General features: G+C 52.0%; 1 protein-coding gene and 1 long non-coding RNA gene across 11 annotated transcripts in view; one reads left to right on the top strand and one right to left on the bottom strand.

Moving 5' to 3' along the window:
• Window positions 1-205: 205 nt before the first annotated feature.
• The window catches only part of ADGRL1 (adhesion G protein-coupled receptor L1), a 62,524-nt gene continuing 39,795 nt past the window's right edge, over window positions 206-22,934 (bottom strand). Inside the window, exons 5-24 of one of the 5 annotated variants that reach the window (XM_031947699.1) lie at window positions 19,886-19,900; window positions 14,209-15,009; window positions 13,210-13,524; window positions 12,725-12,828; window positions 12,266-12,451; window positions 11,797-11,835; window positions 11,424-11,607; window positions 10,972-11,094; window positions 9,626-9,840; window positions 8,734-8,904; window positions 8,070-8,279; window positions 7,613-7,833; window positions 7,196-7,262; window positions 6,327-6,418; window positions 5,811-5,979; window positions 5,519-5,647; window positions 5,261-5,357; window positions 5,016-5,144; window positions 4,619-4,636; window positions 206-4,134 (exon numbers count right to left, since the gene is read on the bottom strand). In XM_031947699.1, coding sequence (XP_031803559.1) covers window positions 3,395-4,134; window positions 4,619-4,636; window positions 5,016-5,144; window positions 5,261-5,357; window positions 5,519-5,647; window positions 5,811-5,979; window positions 6,327-6,418; window positions 7,196-7,262; window positions 7,613-7,833; window positions 8,070-8,279; window positions 8,734-8,904; window positions 9,626-9,840; window positions 10,972-11,094; window positions 11,424-11,607; window positions 11,797-11,835; window positions 12,266-12,451; window positions 12,725-12,828; window positions 13,210-13,524; window positions 14,209-15,009; window positions 19,886-19,900 — 4,025 coding nt within the window. In that variant the 3' untranslated portion in view covers window positions 206-3,394. Of the gene's footprint in view, window positions 4,135-4,583; window positions 4,637-5,015; window positions 5,145-5,260; window positions 5,358-5,518; window positions 5,648-5,810; window positions 5,980-6,326; window positions 6,419-7,195; window positions 7,263-7,612; window positions 7,834-8,069; window positions 8,280-8,733; window positions 8,905-9,625; window positions 9,841-10,971; window positions 11,095-11,423; window positions 11,608-11,796; window positions 11,836-12,265; window positions 12,452-12,724; window positions 12,829-13,209; window positions 13,525-14,208; window positions 15,010-16,426; window positions 16,512-19,885; window positions 19,901-22,934 lie in introns of all 5 variants that reach the window. The other 4 variants (XM_031947702.1, XM_031947701.1, XM_003760656.4 and 1 more) reach the window with 4 other exon arrangements.
• The window catches only part of LOC116420765, a 35,927-nt gene continuing 29,283 nt past the window's right edge, over window positions 16,291-22,934 (top strand). For 2 of the 6 annotated variants that reach the window (XR_004231185.1, XR_004231186.1), the window contains exons 1-3: window positions 16,291-17,024; window positions 18,362-18,455; window positions 21,475-22,059. This is a non-coding gene — a long non-coding RNA (uncharacterized LOC116420765). The remainder of the gene's footprint in view (window positions 17,025-18,361; window positions 18,456-21,474; window positions 22,060-22,934) is intronic. The other 4 variants (XR_004231188.1, XR_004231189.1, XR_004231187.1 and 1 more) reach the window with 3 other exon arrangements.

Raw genomic sequence — 22,934 nt, forward strand, 5'->3', positions numbered from 1 at the left:
CATAATCACCCCAAAGAACTTCTCATGATCCCTCTCCCACCTATTACCCATTTTATACCCCGAAATAAATCACTCCGCTCTACTGTGTTCCAAGAAATCTTAATTTTCTTTATTGTTTGATTTTTTTTTTTGACTCGACAATGGTTTCTTTTTTTTTTTTTTGGAAGTTTTTTCTTTTTTTTTTTCTTTTTCTTTTTTTTGAAACGTACTCGTTGTCTTTATGAGTCTTTTGTTTTGTTCTCGTTAAATGCACTCGACCCAAAATTGGTTTGGCATATCGAAAAGGAGTAGACCAAGGTGGGGCAGGTGGGTGGCGGGAGGACAGGTGGAGGGAAGCCCAAACGGACAGAGAGAAAGCAAGGGTGAAAAGAAGGGTAAGAGGAAGACAAGACAGATGGGAGAGACACAGAGAAGGACAGACAGAGGGTAAGAGAGGCAGAGACATAAAACGGGGAAAGAAGGTGAGGGAACCAAGAAAAATGAAAATCCAGAAACTGCCTCCCACAAAATTTTAAGAGGGAAGGAACTCATGAGCCCAGGGAAAGGAAAGTAGGGGGAGGAAACCAAGAACCTTCTCTATACAGTGGGTCCTATCCCAGCTGGGGTGGGGGTGTCAAGGCACCAGGGCTGGTTGGGGTGGGGGAACAGTTGAGTTCTCTAGGGTGGCTTGGAGCTGAGCTGCAATGGTCTTTGTGTCCCCACCAGGGGGCCCTGCCATGCAGCTATGAGGCCTAGGAACCCTTGCTGTTGCTATCCCTGTCCTTGCTAGATGGGAACCTCCTGACGTGACTTCACCCTACCCCCATGATTGTCCATGTCTGGGGAGATAAGGGGAGGGTGTGTGTGGTTGGGGGGGGGGTAGTGGGACTCCTTACATTCCTTCAGGTTCTACAGAAACCCAGGAGTTCCCAATCCCCAGCTGGTGTCATATGGCTGCCCCAAGTTTGAGGCAGAAAGGGTTGGGGCCCTCTAGGCCTTCTACCCGCCAGCTCCATTCTCTCTCCTTCCCCTCCCCCCAAACTGGGCTTTTCACAGCCCTCCCCTACCCAGGTGGCCCTTTGCCACAACCAGGGAATTGAAACAAGAGGTCACGGGGATATAGCTCCTGCCCTAAGTCTCCCAAGCACAGAAAGAGGGAAAATGTGTGGGGAAAATGGTGATGCAGGGCCTTTGTATGGTCCTTGCCTTCCCCAACCTGCCATTCAACCCAGGGGCTCCTGATAAAGTGAATTTAGCACTTCTACCACAGAGTCACTTTGTCTTACCTAGGAGAGCAAAAGATGGAGATACCGTGTTCTCCTTCTGTCCTCTCCACCCCATCCCCCAATGTGGGACAAAGCCACCATTCTTTGGTTTGACCCCTTCTCCCCCACATGATGGGGACAAGCCAGCCCCAGCTCCCCAGGAGGAGGGAGGGGGTTTCTAGCAGCAAATAAGATTCCCCCAAGACCCCTTAAGTCTCCTCCTACCACACATACTTATTCCCCAATTACTCCCTGGAGCTCCTGTCCCCCAAACCAAGAAGTTAATGGCAGCAGCAGGCTGAGACCCAAAGATGTTAGAAAACTCATGGCACTTGTGAGAAAAGTGGTAGAGGAAGGGTGTGAGGTGGAGAAAGAAGGAATGGGGAGAGGTTGCCCTTTGGGAAAATGGCCACAAGGGACTCCAGGGACCAGTTGTAGCAACACTGCACAGTTGGGCTGTCCCATTCCTACCCCAAGAGGCATGGAGAGGAGCCCTTAGGTGAAGATGATGAAAAAAAGGTTGAGAGGAAGGGAGAATATAGCAGGGAGAGGCACTCATGAGCAGATTCCCCCCAAAAAACCAGCTTCTAAGAAGTGTAGGAGGTTTGAAGAAACAGCCTGACTGAAGTGTCCCCCTATGCCTTCCCAACTGGGGACCCCTCACATTTTCCAGAGAGGGGCAATTCCACCACTCCAAACCCTGACCCCAAGATCCATGGACACAAAATTACCATTTTACCCTTCCCTACTCCAGCACCTGGGGATTGGGAGCCTTTGCCTTTTTTTTTTTTTTTAACTCTTCCTTTAGCCCCTCTAGACAGAAAAATGACGCCTTTATCCCTTTGCCGGTCCTGAGGCCCAGAAGCAATTTGCAGGTAACAGAACTTAAAAGTTCTGAGGTGTAGCCACCTCAGGAAAGCATCTTTGGGTCTGAGGCGTCTCCCCTTGGCAGAAAGGGAGGGGCAAGCAGTGGGACACATGCCCCAGGAGAGACGATGCTAGGGACTGGATTCGGAGGGAAATGACAGGAACATGGTGCCAGGAAGGAAAGAGGTTGTGTCTCTTTTGCTTCTTGTTTTGTTTTTTGTTTTTCTGTCTTTTGATTGTAAAAAGCTGCCATGGAGGCCCCCACTCCAACCTGGCCAGGATGCACGCACAAGCAGAGAGAAGTCTTGGCTGCTGGGTAGGTAGGTGGGTAGGTGGGCAGGTAGGTGGGTAGGTGCTCTGGTTGGTGGAGAGCCAGAGCTGGCCTGGGCTGTGGGCTCCCAGTGGCTTCAAGTGATGAGATTTTTTTTTTTTGTAATTTTTTTCTTTTCCATTTCGTTGAAATATTTACAGCAATGGGGGAGGAGGGGAAGGGTAAAGAGGCCCCCTGCCCCAGGGAGAGTTCCAGACCCAGAATCTACTCCCCAGAGATCTGAGCCCACAGAGCTGGGAACTGCCCCCCCCAAGGGGTCACCCCCAGGGGCTAGGGGCCCCATGGGGGGTTGTGCTTAGTCAGGAGTCACCCTGGGGGGGGTCAGTGGGTACAGTCTTAGGGGAAACTCAGAGCAGGCTTGCTTCCAGGGAGGGAATGAGGGGTAGTTGGCTCAGAAGAAAGTTCGACATTTAAACCTCCAGCCGCACCCCTCAATTTCCCTCCTGGGGCTTTCCCTTGGGCTAGAACCCCCAGTTTCAGGGGAGTAGGAGGATACACAGAAGGCTGTCCAACTGTCCTTTGCCCTGAAATTCTTCCTTGGGGTGGGGCCTGCAAGGTTTCTGGCTGTAGAGAGGAACCACTGAAAGGTTTGGCAAAGTGGGGTTTTGGCAACCGCTTTACCCCTGGGCAGGAATTGAGGGACTGTGCTCCTCCAACATCTTGCCCATCTATCCCAAAGGGGCCCTCAGCTTATCCCCACGATACTCCCCCAAAACAGCTGGTGCATGTGGCTGTCGGGAACTCCTGTGTACCCTGTACATCAGGGACCCTGCCCCTTCAGAGTCCCCTAAAAGGGGAATGGTAGGGCCCATCGGTGAGGGGTACAGCTGGAGAGGACAGCCTGTCTTACACTCCATTTAGTTCACCCTCTATTTCCCCAAAGTCCTCTCCCATCCAGGGTCCCCCTCCCCTGGCACTGGGCCATCCAGCCCTCTGGGTCCAACGGGGCCCCTTAGAGGCTGGTGACCAGCTGCATCTGGCCATCACCATCAGGCCCTGGCCCCTCAAGGCCTGGGGCAGCCAGGTAGCCTTCATGGCTAGGCCGCCGCACCTGGTAATAGCCTTGCAGGGGGTTCCGAGCCACCAGGGCTGGGCGAGAGGTGTAGTAAATTTCAGGAGGACCAGGTGGGGCTGGAGGCGGGGGTGGAAGGGCCTCACTGGGCCCTTCTGGGCTACTGTCCGGGTAGGAGGGCGAGTCCCGCAGGTTGGCCCCACTGGCATAGAGCGAGTCCCGGCCAGGAGGGGAAGAGAGGGGTCGGCTGACTGCCCCATCCTCAGCCGCACAGCTCTCTGATTCGTCCAGGTCGCTCTGATACAGCACCGACTGGGCCCGGGGCAGCAGCAGGGGCTCCTCCAGGGCCTTGTAGAGCAGTTCGATCTCAGCCCGGTCAGCCCCCCCGGGCGCCCCTGCCTCTTCATCCCCACCACTACCTGGGACTGGTGGCACCGGGGGCTCAGGTGGTGGGGGCCCTTTGGCTGCCCCACTGCTACCCCTAAGATTGTTGTGCACCAGCTCTGAGATGATCATCTTCTCAAAGGCAGCAGCATCAGCCAAGTTTCGTCCTCGGGGTGGTTCTGGACCTCCATCCCCTGGGGGGAAGTCACCACTTCGTAAGGAGTAGCTGTTGTTAAAGTTGCCATTAAGTGGAAGGGTGTCCATGCCACATGCATCCCGGCCTCCTAGAGGGTGTTCTGTAAGACAGATGGACTCTGGTCAGACAGATGGCCAAGATGGATGGGAATATGGTGAGAAGGAAGCCATGGGGGGCTGCAGGTGTGGGTGGACTGATGAGCAAGGGAGCATGTGGGGGGCAGTTTTTCTCTCAGTTGCTCTCTAGGACTCTTCCCATCACCCTGGGAGTTAAGCCCTTCCCCACTTCTTACCTCTCACCTGCAGTTGGGCACACTATTCCCTGTTCCAACTATCTCCATCAGAGAGAACTAGCTTTCCCAGGCCATTCTATCACTCATCAGGAATTCTCCAGGGGATCCTGAGGAGTCATAGCTAGGGGCTTGGACACTTAGGGATATGAGGGGCCAAGGCTGACCCTGCCTAGAGAGGAGGGCAATCCTGTATGTTCTGACCCACACTTGAGGCCATCCCCGTCTGGCAGCAGCTACTGCCTTAGACTGTCTCCCACCTCCTGAAATATTACTGGAAAAGGGTAGGACGTACTGGGCTCCCGGTAGCTCCCTGTAGGTTTGCATGAGGAGAGAAAAGAGAGAAGTTTAAAATGAGATTGGTCCAGAGATATCATCTCCCAACTTCCAACATCCAGCCCCAATCCAAAGGTTATGAAACCACCTCTCAAAGACCTACATACCCCATGCTCATCACCCCCCTCCCAAAAAAAGTACTCTTATAACAACTCAATTTCCTTTAGTGGTTTGAGGTTCACAATTCTGAGGCAAGGATTATTATACCCATTTTCTAGATGAGGAAACTTGTCTGTGGTCACAGAGTAAAAGAGCTGCATTTTGAACCCAGATCTCCTGATTCCAAGTCCCACACTTCACACTACAACCAACCATGCTGCCTTTTTCAGCTCTGTCCCCACAGGTAGTCCTTTTACCTGGGGAGTTGAAGACAGGGGGAGATGAGGGATTGAAGCCCACAGACTCAGCAATGAGGGTATTGTAGGGGCTGGTCCCACCTCGAGGCTGCAGGACAGGGTTGGTTAGCAAGTGGTTCCCCATGGTACCTAGCAGAGGAGAGCCAGGGGTCAGAGATCACCAGAGGGATCAGAGGTTGACAGAATTTCAGGACTAGGACAGGAAACTTAAAGTGTCAGGAAGGGCTGGGCTGTCAGCCCCTCACCTCGGTTCAGGGTTGGGGTACTATTGATATCTCCAGCCATAAAGGATGATTCTGTCTGCTTCCTCACTGTGTCATTCCACATCCTTCGAATTCGGCTCTAGGAACACAACACAAGGCATGGAAGGTGACTGGAGAGCTCTCGGTGCTGAGGCTGGTGACCCCTCCACAGTGAGGTTAGCCCCCGACCTTTTCCTACCAGATCTCTGCTTTACCAGCCCCACCACTGAGCCCCTAAGCCTTGGCAGCAGCCCTACATACCTGGGTCCCCGTATAATAGCGGTTGTTGCTACGCATTGCCGAGGTCTTGAGGGAGCCGTGGGTACCTCCAGGGGGTGGTCGGATGCAGCAGTAGGAGTGGCGCAGGCACTTGCTGTACTCCTTGTGCACCTGAGGGAGTGGAGGAGGAGGCAGGGGTGGGTCAGTCAGAGTGGGCGGAAGAGGGCTAACTCAAGCGCTCTAAGAAGAGGCTGGGTTACAGGAGTCTCAAGAAGGTCCTCGGAGTGGAATCCAGAGGGGACAGACCTGAATATTTGAGCTGGGGTCCTCTTACCTTCTTCTGTAGAGCGCAGTGAAAGACAAAGATGAAGACCCCCTGGAAGGCATTGAAAGTGGTGAAGAGATAGGCCATGACTACTGACTCCTTGTTGATGAAGAGTAGGCCGAAGGCCCAGGTGAGACCCAGAAGGAAGAGAAGGGCTATGGCCCCCAGAGCCCAGGATCTATAGGGGTGGGGGGAAAGGTGAGTAGAGAGAAAGCATCAGAGTCAATTTGCCCTACAACAGCTTCTTGGAGGAAGTCAAGGTTCCAGAGGAGAGGAACAGCTTAGGTTAAGGTGGGGTGTGCGTGGATGAAAGGCCCTACAGAGAGGGGTGCCATCCCTCAGCCCATCCAACCCCAGATGGTCCCCCTTGCCTTCGGCCTCCTCCAAATTGGCTTATTGGCAATAAGCCAATAGGGTCTTTAGCCAGGCTGTGCCCAGGGTTTGAGCCCAACAATCAGTCCCTAAAGGCTGGAGCTATCGGGCTCCCGGGCTGGGATATCAAGTTATCCTCAGGTGGCCACTTACTTGATGTTGTCCAGGCGGCTAGAGTCAGGCTTGAGCACAGAGGAACTACGGATCATCTTGTGAAGTGTCACCATGAGGAACACCAGATTCACCTGAGAAATGAGGAAAGGGACAAGGACAGGGTGGAGGCCCAGTTAGGCTACTTGGCTTGGCCCATGATGCTCACAGGTCTTAGCCTACCTAGGTCTGATGTGAATGCTAAAGGGAAAGAACCTTGTGGTTTGATGCTGGAAAGGGGTGCTCACTCTGGGTGCCCAGGGGGTAGCCTGGGGCTGTTTGGTTTTTCCATTCTTACACCCATACCCATCAAAAACTGGAAACCCCTATAAAAGGGAAAGTAGGAGCCACTGTATATGACAGGAAGATTGGAAATCCTCACTACAGGGATGTAGTGTCACTAGGTTTGGGAGTGAGACAACTAATGGTTAAATTCTGGCTCAGCTACTTATTGCCTGTATGACCTCGGGCTAGTATTTAATATCTCAGTTTCACCATTTGTAAAGTGAGGAAGTTGTTTTAGAGGACTTCTAAAATCTTTTCTAGCTCTGTAGAAGTGTGAAATTCTATATGGGGGAGATTAGAAACCATCCTTCTTTGGGGGAGACCAGACATCATAATTAAATAATTAAACAAGAGAAGCTTTAACAGCACCATTATGTAGTGAAGATTAGGGTTAGGGTTAGGGTTATTCCATTTCTTGGGTCTCGAAAAGAGCAAGGTAGAATGGAGATATAGATGTGCAGTGTACAGAAATATCTCCTTTTCAGATTTTGGGGCAAGCCCCTTAGGAATGATTAGAAGAATTAGGGGGTAAAGACCACTATGATCAAGGGAGCTTGTTAAGTCTGGGGCTCTCTCTTCTGACTCACCACAATGACAAATGAGACAGGCCCAATGAAACTCCAGATGAAATAATTGTCTACTCGGAGCCAGCAGCTGTCAGACATAGAGGATAAGGTAGAGATTATGATGGGAAAGAGGAAGGAGAGAAAGCACTTATATAGCACCTACTAAGTTTTAGGTATTGTGCTAAGCACTTTACAGATATCTCATATAAGAGAAGGACCCAGGGGACCGAATAGCTCCATCTCCACCGCCAACAGGACTCCCCATTTTGTCCCTGAGGGGCTGATTCTGCTTAGTAGAGTGGAGCCTTGGGCCCCAGATTTCTGTGGAATCAGGAGGATGTACCCTCGTGCCTGAATGGTCCCATCCCAAGGACTAGTGCTGTCTGGGAGTTTAAGAGAGCAGATGCCAAAGAGACTAAGGGAAGAGCAAATACTCACGCCTTCTCGGTGCCGTAGCTTCGATAGTCGATGGCGGCAGCGATGCCCACAACCAGGGCTGGGAAGCAGTAGCCACCCAGGTAGTAGTATTTGGTGCGTGAGTATTCGCTCTCAAACACCTCCACCAACAGCAAGTAGAGATGCACGCCCTCTAGGCACAGCCAAGAGAAGGCTGCCAGGAAGAAGTAATGCAGCAGCCCCGCAAAGATGGGGCAGGCGATCTAGGGGCACAGGTACCAGGAATGAGGGGGAATGGCCATGCCCAGGCCAGTCCTCCTGCCATGCTCCCAATCCAGCTGTGCTCTTGAGCCCTGTTGCCCACTTCTCCCAAAGCTGGAAAAGCCCAATGTTAGCACATTTTGGACACAGCAAGCTAAACGCTGCCTCCCTCTCCTCAAGGAGGGAAAGAAGCCAGCCCTGTCACCCTGGGCATTGGGCTGCCTGCACCCTAACCTACCTCATATTGGGTCTTGTCAATGCCAACAAGGAAGAGCAGCTCAGCCAGGAAGAGGTTGATGCAAAGATTCTTGTGGATGGTGTTTCGGTCAGTCTGTAGCCCCCGAAGGAAGCAGAAGGTGGAGATACAGATTGCCAGGCAGACAAGGGAGATCACAATGCCCACCCAAGTGATGACAGACAGCAGCAATTCATTGATCCGACCTTGGTACTGAGGAGGAATCAGAAAGGCAATTTTACGATCCGTGATGCTAACTTTGGCTCAACCAGAGCACCATTGGTAGGAAATTGCTAAGGACAATATGGACCTCATTGGACCACCCATCTGAACCTTCTGACCCTTCACCAGCTGACTGAGTCCCACCCTCTTGTGTATGGTTTACCCCCTTCCCCCATGCTCTAGAATGAGAAGTAATGAAACTAGTGCTTCCCCCTCAATGTCAGGGGAGAAGGAGGCAACTGAGACAGCCAGGAAAAGTAGCCCTTTCCCCTTGTCATTTCTACTGCTCCATCCAGCCCCATGCCCTGAGCCAGGGGAGGTATTGATGGCTCCCTAGGCCCAGGAAGTTGGGATTCCCTTGGCATGCCTCATGTTGTAATGCCATGCAAAGCCAGGCTAACAAGCAGGCCCTGGCCCAGTGGAGCTGATGGAGCCACTGGCTTACGATCTCACGGTGAGCCATGAGCACGGCAAAGTTAGTGAGGTGGCTGCAGGCACAGGTGGTATGGGTCTTGTTGGAATCCACCAGACGACAGCCCTGGGTCGACCAGTAGCCCAGCATGGAACGCTCTGAGTAGTTCCAGAAGGAGCAGTTGGCATTGAAGTGGTTCTTGGCCTGTTGTGTGGTGGTAGTTGGGGGGTGTCAGAGTATTACAGTGAGAGGCAGCAGATCTGTGGAGTCCTCTCCAACCCCTCACCCCCACCAGGCTACAGCACAGCCTCAGACCCAGACACAGCCACTGAATAAGTGCCATGAGGTGGCACGGGTTTGTAAAATAAGAGTCAAGACAAGGACTTGGCACTCCATGCAGAGTAGGAGGCAGTACTGTAAAAAACAAACAAAAAACAAAAACAAAAAAACAAACAAACCACTGAACTAAGATAGAGTATAGAGTCTTGGGTTCAAGCCTCAAATCCATCTGTAAAAAGCTATGTCAAGTCACTGTAACTGAGCTTCAGTTTTGCCATATGCAAAAATGAGGGCATTGCCACAAGGAACCAGGAAGATTCCCTTCAAATTCAAAAATTCAAAGATCTACATTTAAAAATACCCTGCCTGGAGTAGGGATCCTAAGTACTAGGAATCAGAAGTTATAGTTTGGGAAGAGGAGATCTGACGGTTTCCTTGCAATGGTCTCAGTGCTGGGGAATGAACTCATATATTATATGGGGACATGGTCCAATAAGTTCTGCCCTGCCCATCTTCCCGTCCCCCAGACAGAGAACAAGATGGGACCCCTGGGAGGGTGGTGCTCTCGCCAGGCAAGGATCCTCAGAATCATCCCGAGGAGGTGAACATTGTGAGAGTCAGGAGCGGGTCTGTTTCCAGGGCTTACCTCTAGGTGGGCCACAGTGAAGATGACTGGGTCCATGAGGAACACGCGGCTAGATTCTTTGTTGATGGAGGCGGCAATGACTTGGGAGTTCACCACTAGTGCAGCTCCCCCAGGGCCCCCGGAGCCGGCCTCCCCTGCCAGCTTCACTGTGGCATTCTCCGTGGACAGAAAGAGGCCCAGGTTGTTATAAAGGATGAAGACAACTTTCACCACTCCTGGAACAGAGTGTGGCGAGAGCTGTGAGCACTGCTTCAGGTCCTTGCTCCAGTGTTTACTATTTCCTACCTTGGAATCTTAATCCTTCTTGTCCTCAGTTGTAAATTGGGAGGGTCACATCAGGGATTTGGGTGCTGTTGCTGGTGGTTTTTAAAGTTTTACTGTACCATGGGACCCTCTGGCATTGAAGCCCTCTGATGAAGCCCATGGATTCTTTAGTGGATTAATATACTTACATGCTTAAAATAAAATACTTCAGAGCATAAAAGTAATAAGTTATATGGAAATAGTTTTCAGAATTAAAAATGTTCACAGACCCACCCTCAATCAAACAAGTTAAGAACCCCTGGTAGAGATGACTTTGGAAATCTTTTCTAGCTCTAAGTCACTGACTTGCAGCATTGGAGAATTGGAAGAGACCTTGAAAGTCCTTTAGTCCAATACATACATAAAAAGAACCGCTGCTCTATACCCTGTTTAAGAAGTGCTAGGGAGGTCTCTGCTTGAAGATCTAGAACGAAGGGAAACCATTACCTCCCAGCACAGCCTATTTTATTTTAGGACAGCTCTGATTTTCAATACGGTTTTCTTGAGATCAAACCTGAATTTGTTTTTTTTTGTTTTTTTGTTTTTTTGTTTTTTTTCCAACTCTTCCCATTCATTGCACCTGTCTCTGCCTCTGAGGCTAGCCAGGGCATGTTTAATCCCTCTTCCATTTAACAGAGTGGATAATGAAACAGATACTTGAAAATGGTGACTATGCCCCATTTTTATTCTTCAAGCTAAATGTCTCCTATATGGTATAAATTCAAGGCCTTTCACCATTCTGGTTTCCCTCTGCTGGATGCCCTCCGGCTAATCCACATCCTTTCTACATGTGGTGCACAAGACCCTGTTTCTCCAGATGTGGTCTGACCAACCTGGACAGAGTAGAATGGCACAAGCATTTCATATTCCTCAAAGCTAATGAATGACTGCCAGAATCCCATCCTGGAGAGGATCCCATTCACTTTGCCCCCTTTGGTTTATGAAATAGCCCTCAGCTTCCATGATGAAGTTGAGTGCTGGGGATTACTAGAGCTCAGCAATATGGGTTTACTTCCTTCCCCTTTCTCTCCCATGGTACTGACCATTACGGCTGTTCTGCTTGATGGTGTTGGCAGAAAGTTGGATAGAGTTTTCACTGGGATACTCCTGGGGGAACACCAGTTCTTGTACCTGACCTTCAGTATTCAGCACGGTAACCTCGAGCACTGTGGAGAGACATAAGAAGTGCCTGAGTGCATTTGGTTCTGGCCTCTCCCTTCCGAGGACCTGAAAAAAGAACCCTATGAAAGGAAACTGGCTGAAGGAGCTAGACAAAGAGTTGACCCTCCATCATGGCCTACAGCCTTCTTGTCCATGCAAAAATCCCTTCTAGTCTAGGCAGGATCCCAGGTTTGTCTCAATAGTCAAGGAACACACCCAGGTAGGATGCTGGATTCTAGGCATGTAGTGGGAGTATGGATGCATAATCTAGTCATCCTATCCTGGGGCAAAGCAGCACTCTGCTTCCTGGTGTGGCCTTGGGGTGATAACTTACCTACATTCTGCTTTGCAGTAAGGAATCGAGCTGGTTCTTTCACATTGTCAGCTAGCAGGAAGGCCCCCTCCTCCAGAATGTCCAGCAGCATGGTGGCCGTGTGCACTTGTTCTGTGGCATTCATGTCTTTCCAGGACTCCAGGGCTTCTGGGCGAAGCAGGTTGTCCACGGTCTCCACAACTGCCTGTGAGAGGTGGGGTAAGTCAAACTGAGAGTGTCTGTTCTAATTTGTCTACCCCAGCTCCACTTTCCCTCCAACATCTCAAAGGCCCCTTCCAAGCCTTCTATTCATTCTTAGCCTTGCATGCCCTGGTCCCTAACGCCCTAGTGTCCATATCCTGCAGCCCTAGTGAGAGCACCGTCTATATCTCACCTTGATATAGTCTTTGCAAGTCCTTTCTCGCTTGTGCATCTAGGGCAGGAGAGAGATGTCAGATTCAAACCCCCAATACCCATACCCAGCCTCCCAGCCCCATTCTGTCTCAACTAGAGTCCTAAAGGTCCTATTCTCACCCATGTCACCAGCTCATCCTGATTGCCAGCACAACTGGATTCAGAGGTGAGCTCAGCATCTAGTTTCAATTCTCCCTATGCTCACAAGATGGTTCAGGTGTTATAGTTGCTAAACCTCAGCCTTTATAGTTGTTTCCTTTTTCAACAGGGGAGGAATGCCTCAAAGGTGGGGTGCAGAATTAGGAGGTATAGGCATGGACAGCTCAGGGGCTCCAGAATGGGTAACACCCAGGTTCCACTAGAGAATCTTTTTTTTTCCCTCCAGACACAGACACAGGGTCATCTTTTTAGTCTCCCAAATTTTCCAGCATGCGCATCACCAGGCCCACCTTGTTGTAGTTCTTGCCAGCTGACTCACGCTCGATGGGCCGGAGAGCCTGCAGCTGGGCATCCAGGATGTCCAGCAGCTGCTCCATTAGCTTCACTGAAGATGAGACATCACCCGCGTAGATGGAACCTCTGGTATGGCGGGCCAGCTCACTGGCAATGTTGGCTGCATTCTCACCACTCTTGATCTGGAGGCAGGAATCCCATACCATGACCATTTCCTTCTATAAATCCCCAGTTCACTCCCAACTCTTACTGAATTTCTCCCTGCCCATATCCTGTCCTACAATGCTCAGCTTTTCTCTCATCTTACTACTCTGGTTCTTCACTCACTTCCTGCCCAGTCCCTCTTTCTCCCTCTCTTCAGGAATCTAGGAGTTCCCTCTCACATCCCATCAGACCCTTCCATCCCCATGACACAGAGCCTCAAAGTGCGATGGAGCAGGGGCAACTGTTGGTACCTTCTGGGCTACCTGGTTGACCCAAGGGGAAGTACAGTTGCTGAGATCTGGGCCTCGGGGGTTCCAAAGCCCCAAGGCTGGTAGACACTGGAAGGAAGCGATACCTACAAAGATGGACAAAGACAGGAGGAGACAAATGGGAAAGGAGAATGAGTAGGAGAGAAAAAAATAAATGAGAAAAAGAGTATAAGCAGTGATAAGAAAATGGGAGAGGAACAAAAGATGAGATTGCAGGATTGACCAAGATGACGTTTGGAACAAATGGATGAGAAGAGACAGGAGATGGGAAAATGGAAGGACAGAGATGAGAAAGAGGGATAGAGGGAAGTTGTTGTGGGGAGCAGATAGTCAGAAGGATTGTCATAGGGTGGTGACATTTTCCATCTGCCCATTCCCCAATCCCCATGAGACTTCCACAGCAAGAACTTAACAATCACCACCACTTTGGAAGGTGAAAGAGATCACCCTAGCACACCAGAACTCACCTCGTGTGCCTTTGGGGCAGGGCCTTTCTACCAACATGCCTTGCTGGGTGGCTGGCCATTGGACCCTCCGAACTTCCCGGGGCTCACAGAATAGCTCAGGTGACACGTGTAGGTTGGGAGCCGGTGGTCTTCGAGTGCTAGGGGCCGGGGCTGTGGCAGGTGGCACATCAGGCCCCAACTGATTGATGGCACCCACAGGGTGAGTAGTGAGGGGTGCTCGGCGGAGCGGTGTGGTGGCAGCAGGCGAGGCCGTGCTTGTCAATGGGGTGGGTCGGGCTGTGGTTGTCGTGCTGAGGGGGGGTGAAGTGGCTGGGCCTATATTGTGGTGGGATGACAGAGAGAGGGTTAGCCTTGATACCTTTCTGGGCCCTTGACCCTATCCTCAGACACATCATACCCCAGTATTCCCAACCATCTTGTTACTGTTCCTCCTGATAAGGCCTCCAAGGATCCCTACTTCTCTCCGACTCTAGTGCAGCCAGTCTTTCCACAACCTCATCACAACAGGTAGGGCAGGTCTTACCCATACAAACAGATTTGAGGTCCTTTGCTATTCTGGTTCCCCTCCTTGGGATGTTCCAACTTATCCACATCCTCCCTGAATGTAGTACCCAGGACCACAATATTTCAGATGTGGTCTGGCCAACCAGGATAGAGTAGGATGGCACAAATACATCATTATTCCTGGAATCTAACGAATGACTTCTGGAGCCCCACCCTGGAGATGAGCCCTGAGGTTGCTGTCAGGCCATGTGGAAAAAAGCACCTTTCGTTAGGAGACAAGTTCAAATCCTGCCTGGTTCTTCTACCTAATGTGATTTTGGGCACGTTGCTCCACCTGAGCCTCCTTTTTATCCTTGTCTCTGAAATGAGGGAGTTGAGCTAGATGATCATTACCATCCCTCTTCTAGAATTCTATCCTACCCTTAAGATGGGGGTGGTACTGAGGATGAGGTCGAAGATGATCATGGCCATCCCTGTGTCAGATGTTGTCCTTACCAGCACTGGGGTCTGGTGGTCCAAACTCAAGACCGTAGCGCACCACAAAGTAGTTGTTCCACACATAAAGTTGGTTGTCACGGGGATTGTAATCAACTGAGGAGACAAACTGGTAAGGGTTGGGAAACGCCAAGCTGACGGGCTCTTCTCGGTTGGCATTAGTGTTGAAGGCATAGTCGACTCGATTGCCAGCAGCCTCGCTGTCATCATCCACATACACCGAGCGCAGCACGTAGAGGACACCACAAACCATGAAGGCATTGGAGGCCGATCGCTTATCATAGCCTGTCTCCCACGTGCCCTCAAAGCGCAGGGTGTAGGGATTGAGCTGGCTTACCACCAAACGCCCATTGTTGCTTTCCGTGGCATAAATGACCCACAGCCCATTCTCGTCCACGGCGAGGTCAATATCCGTCTTGCCCCCCCAGCGATAGGGCGAGGTATCATGGTAGTTAGCAGTGTTGATCACCGTCTCCCCGCTCTTGATACGCGTCCGTAGGTCATACTTGACTATGTTTCGAGTTCGTTCCTTATTGTAGAAGACGGCACCGTCGTAGACCACAAAGCCTGTGCCATCCACTCGGTTAGGAAGGCGGTAGGTGGTGGTATGGCGGGCAGCCACATAATCCTCCCAGGATGCATATTCCGTCAGTGTGTCTGTTCGATAGGGGATCCAGGGCATCACATAGATGCGGTCCCCAGCTTGGAGGGGGTCCTTGCACCATGCCCCTGACTGGTGCTCTGACTCGTGGGTAGATGTGGCCTCCAGCACCTTCTGAAGAGTCCCAGGGCACACGAAGACTGGGCCAGGGGCAGGCAGGAGAGGCAGGAGAGGGGAGGTAAGGGGGCAGAGAAAAGGCACAGGGGGAGAGAAAGAGAGAGAGAGATAGAAAAAGAAAGAGAAAGGAGAAAGGAGGAATCGATCACAGGAGGCCAGGTTACAAAGCAGGTCTCCCCTCCTGCAGCTGCAGTCACGGTTGCTTGGTGGGACTGGTGATGGGAAAGGAGTATCTGGGGTGGGGGTGGGGCACTCCCTTGCTGTTCCCTGCCCTGGAGAAGTTACCTCTGGAAGCTAAGAGTCAAGACCTGGTTAGTATGTGGGAATGGAACCTTTCTTTTTCATATACACTGTCTGGGGATAAAGGATCTACTTTGACACCACCCCTAAGTGTGTATAGAATGACTGAAATCGAGACTATAGAGATAGCCCCTTGATTTTTTTTTTTTTTTTTTTACCCACTTAGTGCCTCTATTTTTCTCCTTTAGGAAGTCAATCAATAGTCCCGTTTCCATGGGTATGTTTTGGAAGACCCACACACTCTCCTCCACTGGGAGACAGACTGTGCCCCACTTTCTCTGCCTGGAAAACTCGAGGGGATTTGGGGCTTGCACCCCAGTGGTGCTGCTGAGAGACTTCCTCCATAGCACTGGCACTGGCTAGGGTCCTCCCCAACCAGAGGCGCTGTGGAGGGGTTCCCAACACCACAGCCGGCTTCCTTCTCACCAGCAGCACTTCAAGGCCTCACCCCACCAGGGGGGGGGAGATGAAGGGAACCAGCTCTTCCAGTGATGCATAATGATGATGATGGTGGTGGTGATGATGATGATGAGGCCCAGTCTTCCCCCACACAATAAAGAGTAAGGAAGAGGTTTCCCGGGGACAAGTTCCAGCCTAAGATGCGGGTTGGGGGGGGGAGAAGGGGCGGCTCCCCTCACCCTCTTGCCGGTAGGGTTTCCCTAGGGGGTCACTACACGATCATTTCAGCAACAGACACTGGTACTCGTGCACATGGGGGAAGGACTGGCGTGAGACGGGGGGGAGGAGGCAGGGAGAAGAGGGGGAAAGGGCAAAGGGTAGCTATGCGGCGGAGAAGAGAGACAAGGAAGGGGAGGGGGCGGCGGCGCCAATCCTGGGTCCGAGGCGAGCCCGAGCGAGCCTGGGGAGAAAAGGTTAATAATGCTGGCGGGAGAGAGAGAGAGAAAGAATGAGAGAGAGAAGGAGAGAAAGAGAAAGAGAGAGAGGGAGAGAGAAAGAGAGAGGCAGGATAGGGGCGAGCAGAGAATTCACTCCAGAATCCAGGCCCGCCCAGGATTACTCGGGTGCAATCCCAGGTGCGGCCAGGAGGGGGCGAGGGAGGGAACGAGAATCTAGGATGAAGATAGGGACCCCCCCCACCAACCACCGACCCCCCTCTCCCTCCCCCGCCCCCCGATTTACCTGCGGCCGTCCCGGACTCGGGAAGAGGGATCAAGGCAGCGTTGGTGTCAGAAAGGTGGGGGCCCCGCCCCACCCCCCCCATTCCCTGAAAAGGAGGAAAACCTCGACTGCATCTCTGTGTTCGGCTCTGCCCGGCCCCTCCCTTCTCACCACCCGAGGACTGGACGGAAACTAATGTGGCCTCTTAACTCTGACTCCTCTTAACGACCGGGACCGGTTCCCCCCACCCCCGCCCGCCTCCACACGGGGAGGGGGGGCTTCTCGTATTTCCCACATTAAAAAGCTGTCACAAGATCACCATCACTGTAATTGTAAGATCGCAGACCCTCTAATCCGGGGGCTCTTAACCTGGGGTCCGCAGACCCTCCGGGGACGGGGGCATAAATTCAGGAGATCTGGGAACTTGGGTGGGAGAGGGGGGAATGACATGTTTATTTTCACTAGTGCCTAACTGAAGGAAATCTTCAGTTATGATTCTAAAAGGAAAAAAAGAGCATTCTGAGGACTTTGTAGGTTTGGCCCGACTGCCAGAAGATGCTAGCCGCCGAGCTCTCGCTCTAGTCCAGACATTTTACAGAGGAGACTGAAATTCAGCCAGGTGAAGGTTACACTGGGAGAAAGGAGCAGGTCAAAAATTCAGATTCTAGTGTTTGGGTTCCCATTTCGGTACTTTTCCCACTGCCCCCACAATGTTTCTCCCCCCCCCCCATTTTTCTTTCTCTCTCTCTCTCTTTTTTTTTTTAATGCAGCAGAGTTGCTATTCTCCCCCTCCCAGAATAGCAGATTTTAACTTGCCCCTAGATCACAATGTATTTCTAGCATTCCCAGTATACCTGAAACTGATTTATCATTTCAGGGATGACAGGCATTGGTGTGTGGTTCTGGAGGTCTCATCCCCTCCAGAGTCTGCCCCACCTGAAACCAAGGCCATGAGGGAGTTGGGGGTGGAGGGGTGGAAGAAGCACCGGGAGATGGGGTCCTGGCGGTCTGAAGTGAATTCTCTGCTTTCACTTAGCTCCTTTCTGTAGCTGCTGGCCTAGTCCCCACAGGGGAGGGGAGGGAGTGTCTCAGAGCCCCTCTTGGACATTGGCACAGCAGGAGATAGCCATTGCCCCGGGGTTCCTAATTAACTGGGGGTGTTCTTGGGTGAGGCACAGAATTTTCAAAGGATCACTTGTCGGGGAGTCAACTCCTTCCCCAGCTTCTTGGAGATCCTCAAAGGGCCCCAAAGCAAGTACCAGGCAGAAGCTTCTCCCATATAACAGGGTGAGGGGAAACTGAGGCACAAAAGTAGTGAAGGAAACCAGGACACTTACCATCCAATAGGCCCTGCTCCCCTTCAGAGTGTGGATTCCTTAGAACACCCTTATAGGGCTCTGAGTGAGGATGGAGGACCCCATAGGCATTGGGTCCCTCAAGGGAATATTGGCTCAGTTTAAGAGACTGGTTCTGGGAAGGGGAGTTGGGTATACAACCAAAGGTCCCATTTGTACCTATATGCTGTCTCTGCCACCCAGGACTTCTGCCAGACAACTATGGCATATACACTTTAGGTTCTTTGCCCATTCTATCCTGATATTCACCTGGTTTAGAGCAATGACTCCTTTCCCTACCCCCTTGTGCCTCAGTTTCCCCCTTTTTCCATGCTGGGCTTTCTCTGCCAGGTGAGTGGGGGTTGGTGTGTATGTGGTATGGTGGTGGTGGTGGCGGTGGTGGTGGAGGTGGTGGTGGGGAGGACAACACAGGGTCTTGGAGCCTGACCTGGCAGAGGGGGAAGGAAGAATCAATTGTTAGCAATAGTACTGGGGGTGGGTGGCAAAAGCGGAGGAAAGAGCAGGGTCTGTGCTCATGGGTTTGGCCCTTAACCACAACCAGCAAGTGGTTGCTCCTATGGGTGGGTCCACCCAGCAATATGTCACCCTTGCCCAAAACCAGGAGAGAGAATAATCCAGAACTGGTGTGTCCAAGCTGTGCCTGCAAGGAGAGCGTCGGGGGTGCCAGGAGGAAGAGAGACTCAAGGAAAGAAAGGGTGAGAAAGGAGAGATGGGGTGAGGGGGACAGAGACCCAGGAGGCCTGACTGCTCAGGTCTCCTACAGATGGGGAAGAGGGAGGGGAGGGGTAGGGAGGGAGAACAGCTCAGCAATATCCCCTTTCCTCATAACAGGGATACTCCATGTACCGTAATTTCAGGGCCTGAAAGGATGCTAATGGTGATGTCACCCAGCTCCTTGTCTCTTGCGGATGGCACCTTAATGTATTCCAGATTTGCCATTTGTAAAACTCGGAGGAAGAGTCATTGTCTGCCCTGCCCTCCACCCCCCATCCCAACCCAATGTCTTTAGAGGAAACCAGAGGTCATGCTTCCGACCTGCCCTCAGTGAGCACTCCATCAATCTCTTTTCCCAAGTGGAGGATAGTACATGTAGTCTTGAAATTACGGTACTCCTGGAAGTGCCCCTCCCACCAACCCCCACTCTCCTCTGGCCCTCTAACCACAACAGCCCAGAAGAAACCCTGACTGCAGCTTCAAGTATGGAAAAAACAGAGAAAGTCCCACCCCACTCCCATAACCCCAAGACCTCCAGGGCCCTCCCCCTTCCCCACATTGCCCTCTACTGCAGGACACTCTCCCAGGTCTCTCGGTTCCTGACTCCGGAAGGGCAGAGCAAGGGAAGGGGTGGGGATAGTGGGAAGGACTGGCACTCCATTGTCCAAAACACCTCTTTGCCTTGGAAACTCCAAAGTGAGAAGAGAGCTTCAGTAGCTGTCAGAAGCCAGTGGAATAATCAGCTCCCCCCCCCACCCAAGAAAAATGAGCCATACCCCTTTTTCCTTCCCTCCTGCTCCCTTCCTCCCCAAACCCAAACCCAATTCCAGAGAAGGCAGAGGAAAGAAGGAGATAAATGACCCCCAGTGGGGGGAGAGAGGGAAGGAAGTCTTGGGGGGATGTTGGGGTGGGCAGTTTGGGGAGAGAGAGTGAGGTGCATGCCCCCTACTCCCCAAACAAACTAGCCCTGGTTGCTTACATATTTCCCCTGAAGGAGGCAAAAAGAGGCATGAGAGGCTGTCAGGTCCCTGACGGGGGTCAAGGACTAGGTGAGAGAGAGAGAGAGAGAAAGAGAGAGAGAGAAAGAAAAAGACACACAGAGAGACAGAAAGAGAGAGACAGACAGAGAAGAGTCCGGACCTCAGAGAGAAGCCCCTCCGTGGGGTTGTCGGAAGGGCAGAAGAGCCCTTGGCTGGCACAGGGGGGGCTACCCCCAACCTGGCAGGGGGCACCAGGGTCGGAGAGCATCGACTTGATTTGGAGGGGAAGAAGGGAGGAAGGAGAAGGTGGGGACAGGGTGGGGCCGAGGAGGGAGCAGGGAGAAAGGGGTAGGTGGGGGGGGCACATTAAGTATAGGCACGGGGAGAACAAAATGTGAGTTAGGGGTTAGCATTGGTAACAGTGCGTTTACCTTTCTGCTCCACTTCTACTTTAAGCATCGGAAGAGAGAGAGAAAAACAATTGAAAAAGGGTGCAAGAAAAAAAGAGAAAAAAAAAGAGATTAAATTGCTTTTTGTTTCTTTTCTGGCAATGCATCCCCTTCTCCTTTTCCTTCCTCACACCTGCTTCCCCAACCCCTTAGAACCACTCGGCATTCCCCTCCTCCCCCCCAAATCCCTTCCATTGGGGCAAATGAGGTGGGCCTGGGGGAGTGTCTAGAGAGACAGACACAGAGAGACTTAGCGAGAGGGAGACAGAGGGCCCAATGAGAGGGACAGGCACAGAAAAAAGGAGGGAGACAGAGGGAGAAGGAGAAACACCAAGGCAATTCAGAGCAAAGGGGGCAGAGACAGAAGGAAGCAAGGAAAAGAGACACAGAGAGACAGACAGGAGAGACTGAGAGCCGGGAGCTCCAGCTGCAAGGCTGCTGCTTCACACTGAAGCTTCAGTGGAAGTGTCTGGGCTTCCTTCCTGAAAGAGAAGCTGGACAACTGAGCCTGGCCGGGGTGTGCCGAGAGGGGGGGTGGGGAAGAGCCCATGGCCAACGTCTTGGCCTCCTGCTATGGGCGTCCTCTCCTTGGTCTGGGGGCCCAGGGAGGAAGAGGACTCATTGTTCCTGATGGCTCAGATCTCCTACTCAAGGTGATCAGCCTCTCGCTTCCTATACCCCCTCAGTGCCCTACAGAGTAAAGTAACCCACTCTAATCCAGGCAGAATAAACATAGGAAGAGAAAAAAAAAAAAAAGTAAACAGAGACAGAGCAAAAATAGCACAATAATAACTCACATTTATATAGTGTTTGAAAGTTTGCAAAGTGCTCACATACAGAGAGACAAGCAGAGATGGAGAGGAAAATACGCACGGAGATCAAGAGTGGGTCAGTTATATACAGAGAGGGACTGAGATGGGGGGAGAGACAGATGGAGAGAAGCAAAATGCCAGAGAATAGGTGACAGACTGATGGAGAGACAGTGGGGTCTGGGGAAGAGGAGGGAGGGGTCAGGGCTGGTAAGAGACACTCTCCCTGCCAGGGTGACTGAAACTCGGATATCCCTAGCCAAGCTTGCCTAACCAAGGAGTTGGGTGCTCCACACGCACACACCTGCCCGTGGCCCAGCAGGCACCTGGGGGAGGAAGGGAGTAAGGGGTTAGACTGCACTCAGCTGCAAAGCAAAGTGGCTGTTAGTTGGGCGTGTTCCATGGGGTACCACCCCCTTCCCCCAGCCTCCACCCACAGCCCACCCCAGACCTCCTGGAGAGGCCTCCACAGCAGCACTGGGGTCCCCCCATCTCTGCTGCCCAGGGGAAGGCAACTGGATGGATGCAATTCCCATCATGCTCTACTTTCCCCTGCTTCATCTCCCTGTCCTCCTCCCTAGCAGTTAGGGTCCCTCCTCTGGACAGTTGTTCGAGTCACCCCGAGGGTGGTCTCCTTGTCCTGTCTCTCCAAGGAAGGTACAAACGGGACTGGAACAGGCCTTCCTGGTCCCTTGTGCACTTCCTCACACCTAGCCTGGTCCTTCCTACCACCTAATAATTCTATTCTGTTTCTTGTCCCAGCTCTCGAATACAGAAAGAGCTCAAGTCCTTGGGGACGCGGCTTTGAGTAGAGCCTGCCTGTGTTCAGCATCCAAGGAGTTCATTTACCCCAACTGGTGAGTCCTTTGTGGACACAAGCTCTGTATGTGCACCTTCTTTTTCTCATTAGGCTTGGGAAGATTTAAGGCCAGATCAGACAGGGACTCGTGGTGAGTGGGAATTATACCTCACCGATCTTCGGTGTATTTATTGCCCATGCCTAGGACAGGACTTTGCACCCAACAGACTATCAAACCATTTCTTATTTCATCTCTCACTTGGCCTGTGTCCAAGCTCTTCATTCTTCTCAACTTGTGAGGCCCAGGGCCAGACCCCAAGGAACAGTGTCCCAACTACACAGAATTTAATGGGGACTATATGACTCCAAGACCTTTTAACTTTATACTTGCCTCTTCGTTTTGCCTCATAGAGTCCACTCTGACCCTGGGATCTTTGTCCACCTACTTTCTTGCCTGGATCACAGAAGTGTAATGATATTTACACTAACTTTTCAGTGATTTATACACTGGTTTCTATCTGTGTTCTCTACAATCCCAACATCCGTGGGTGAGTTGGAGGTGGGGGCAGGCATGGGGAGAGATTGCCCCCAGTGCTGTGTGGGGGAGGGCTTCAATGAGGAGAGAGGGACCTGCCCCTTAGGTGATAGCTGGATGGAGGCCTTGGGTGCTGAAAGGAAAGGATGAGGAGTCAAAGGAGAAAGTTAAGGAAGCACATTAGCGATTTCCCCCAGCGTGGACGGCCACCTGTGAGAAAAAATTAAAGTGGGTGGGGATGGGGGGGTGGGGAGGGAATTACTAGGGCCTCCTGCTCCCCCTGCCCTTCCCCTACCCCCAAAACATACATACTGGGGGCCCTCACTTCTCCCTTTCCACCTCCCCCAAAGTCCTTGCTTCCAAATTGGCTATAAGAAGCTGGGGGTGGGGATCAGGGTGAGGAGGGAAGGAAAAAAGAGGAGCAGGAAAGAAGGGAAATGGTGGTGGTTGGGGAGAGGAGAGTAACCGAGGAGGAGAAGATACCCTTTCCCCAGCTCCCTGGCTGCTCCCCTTGGCAGGATCCCTGGCTCCTTAAATCTCCTCCTTGTGGCCCCCAAGGGGTTCTCCAATAGCCACTCTCAGTGAAAATGGTGGATTTTCCCAAGTCAATGAGAAATAGTGAGGTAGAGATGGAAAGGCAGATGGAAAGGAGCAGGGAATCTCCATGAAGAGGTAAAGACCTCACTCAGCCCCTGGGCCTTGGTATCAGCCATCCCCTCCGGCCCAAGAACCCAGAGGTCTGGGCAGGTAGGTCCTATAATGTGGGAGAACCAAAGGCATAAGGGCATAAAGATCCCATTCTGGGGTCACGGGAGTGTGACTGGGAGAGGTGAATGTGAGTGTGCCAGGAAGAGCAGAAAAGGCATCACCGAGGATGGGAGAGTGCAA

Source organism: Sarcophilus harrisii, chromosome 1, assembly GCF_902635505.1.
Source record: "Sarcophilus harrisii chromosome 1, mSarHar1.11, whole genome shotgun sequence".
Taxonomy (NCBI): Eukaryota; Metazoa; Chordata; class Mammalia; order Dasyuromorphia; family Dasyuridae; genus Sarcophilus; species Sarcophilus harrisii.